At 33.2% G+C, this 2,598-nt stretch overlaps 1 gene segment (V, D, J or C); it reads left to right on the top strand.

Moving 5' to 3' along the window:
• Positions 1-202: 202 nt before the first annotated feature.
• LOC137050971 (Ig lambda chain C region-like) lies at positions 203-2,180 on the top strand (the record flags this gene model as incomplete). The annotated part of the segment is given in 2 exon segments: positions 203-233; positions 1,747-2,180. Coding segments are annotated over 2 exon segments (348 nt in total), but the record flags the coding sequence as incomplete, so codon positions are not given.
• Between the last annotated feature and the right edge of the window lie 418 nt (positions 2,181-2,598).

Raw genomic sequence — 2,598 nt, 5'->3', positions numbered from 1 at the left:
GGCTAATGTTTAAACATAGAATCATATATTACATCATTTTTCCTTTTTGTTAAAATAAATAAATGTGTAATTTCACTGAATTGAGCACAATATCAAATCAAACTAAAGCTGTTGTTTTGGAGATGCAGTGAACTGCAGCCACTGAAGCGTTCAGGAGGTTTTTGTTCATCTGCTCTATTAGTTTGTATCACTGTGATTAACTTTCGGCGGCGGCACCAGACTGGATGTTGGCAGTAAGTAAATAATCAAACCATTTTAATTCACTATGCTGTCTTATTTAGTCATTTAATTCATGCATTAAAACATTTATATTTTACTTTGTATTAGGGGAATCATTTAATAAGTAATATGTTTTTCTTATAGTTTTGTATTTGAGAGTTGACACTACAGACACATACTGTACAGGTCTTTCCAAAAACAGCTTTTGAACATTTCCACCGTTATTGGACAGGAAAATACATACATTGGATAAATATTGTTGCAATAAGAGCTCAAGAAGAAAATCTTTTTTTATTTTATTTTAATTTTTTTTATGAGAAATTATACAAAAATGTAAAATACCATAACATACCTATATTCAAAATGTATTTTAGGCAAGTATAGACTTTTCAATCCACTTTGAACTAAACAATTGTAAAAAATCATTAATGATAAAGTAACAATGTCAAATGTATCAAAATGTCATTTGGCCAACAGATATTGCAGCACATTCCAATTTAACATTTATGAAATATATTTTATACCTCCTTTGTGAAAAAAGTACAATTTAGGATACTTTACAAAATTAATATACTTTTAACAGAACAAACATAAGTGTGAACTAAATGTAATATTTCTGGACACTTAATTGCATGTTATTTATGTTGTTGTTTTTTTTACCCACTTAAGTAGTTCTTAGTACTTTAAGTATCTTCATATGTAATTACATAATTATTATTTATTTTGTCTTTGAAGTGTGGTTAAAGTTACTGCTGAATCGACACGATTCTTTTACAAACTAAAAGATACTTTAACGTAATTTCTATTGACTTTTGTCTGATGTGTTTTTGAATATTGTGATTACACATTTTTTAAAGATGAAGCTGCAATTAAACACATTTAAGTATATTTACTTTAAGTGTAATCTTGAATAACACACTACAGTAAAAATGTAAATCAATCATCTTTACATCTGCTTTAGATGTACAATCTTTACATGATTATTAAAACACAATGATTTTGTGTTTTGGATTAATTTGCCATCAGTGCACTTTTTAAAAGTCTACTTAAGTGTGTTAAGAAACACATTAACGAAAGTGTGCTCTCTTTAAGTGGCCTTTTATTTCATGAATATTATATTATCTGTTAGTAAAGAAAAAATATGTAAGTGCTCATTCCATAAATGATATGCATTTCTTTTCCCACAAGAGCTGAGAACACAGTAACATGTACCTTCATTACTGTAGCTGACTCTTGTTTGAATGAAAGTTAGGGTGGTTGTGCTGTGTTCACTTGTCACCCAAAAGCTATTATATATATAATGTTAGTGTAATTTTAGTTTAGAGGACTGAATTCACAAAATGTATTCTAACAGTGTAAACATGCTTCCCATATATATGTAATTTAAAAAAAAAATGTTCATCATATATATCATTCTCTGTTTAAACTGATGTTATGAATGTTGTCTGTCACACTCATCTGTAATAAAATGTGTTAAGATGTCTGTTAAGAGAGTTGTCTGTTGTCCCGCTGCTCTTCTTCTCTCAGGCACCACTCCTCCTAAAGTGACCATCCTGCGCCCGTCCAGTGCAGAGATCTCCTCTCTGAACTCGGCGACACTGCTGTGTGTGGCCAGTGAGGGCTTCCCGTCAGACTGGAGCCTGAGCTGGAAGGTGGACGGGAGCAGCAGGTCTCAGGAGAGCAGCGCTGGGCTCCTGCAGAAGGACGCTCTGTACAGCTGGAGCAGCAGCCTGACTCTCTCTGAGCAGGAGTGGATGAAGAGCGTCTCAGTGAGCTGTGAGGCCACACGGAGCGGCCAGCCTGCAGTCACTGCACGACTGAGGAGAGATCAGTGTTCAGAGTAGATCCGCTCAGTCTCTCCTCTGGCTGAGGTCTCGCTTCTGCTTCTCTGATCTCATTCCCACAAGAGCCTGCTATGATTTTCTGTTACAACTGAAATTAAATAAACAATATTGTGCCTGTCTTTGAGTCCTTTTGTATGATTTGAGAGAAAAAAAAACATTGTTTTTCATCATTTATTATTTTATATAGTCCTGCTGTTATAAATCAATGCTTAGAAGTGCAAATATTCCATTAAATTGTCTTGTAATATAATGTAGCTTCTCAAATCTTTTGATGTGATCTGCATCAAACAAACAATAAAAAAATAATAGATGGAGTCACATCGTAAGACATGTTGACTACCCTTTAATATTTCAACTCAAATACATTTCAGTCAGTGAAGCATGACAACACCTGCACAGTGAATTAAGAAACGGGAAAGTCATCTTGAAACAACATTTGCAAGTGTTGCTATTTTTAACAAAAACAAAAACTTCTCAGTAATTTAAATTAATTGAATGAATATTGACTGAAATCATTGCACTGTAAAACCTAAGA

Source organism: Pseudorasbora parva, chromosome 2, assembly GCF_024679245.1.
Source record: "Pseudorasbora parva isolate DD20220531a chromosome 2, ASM2467924v1, whole genome shotgun sequence".
NCBI lineage: Eukaryota > Metazoa > Chordata > Actinopteri > Cypriniformes > Gobionidae > Pseudorasbora > Pseudorasbora parva.
This window is presented reverse-complemented; position numbering and strand designations above follow the sequence as displayed.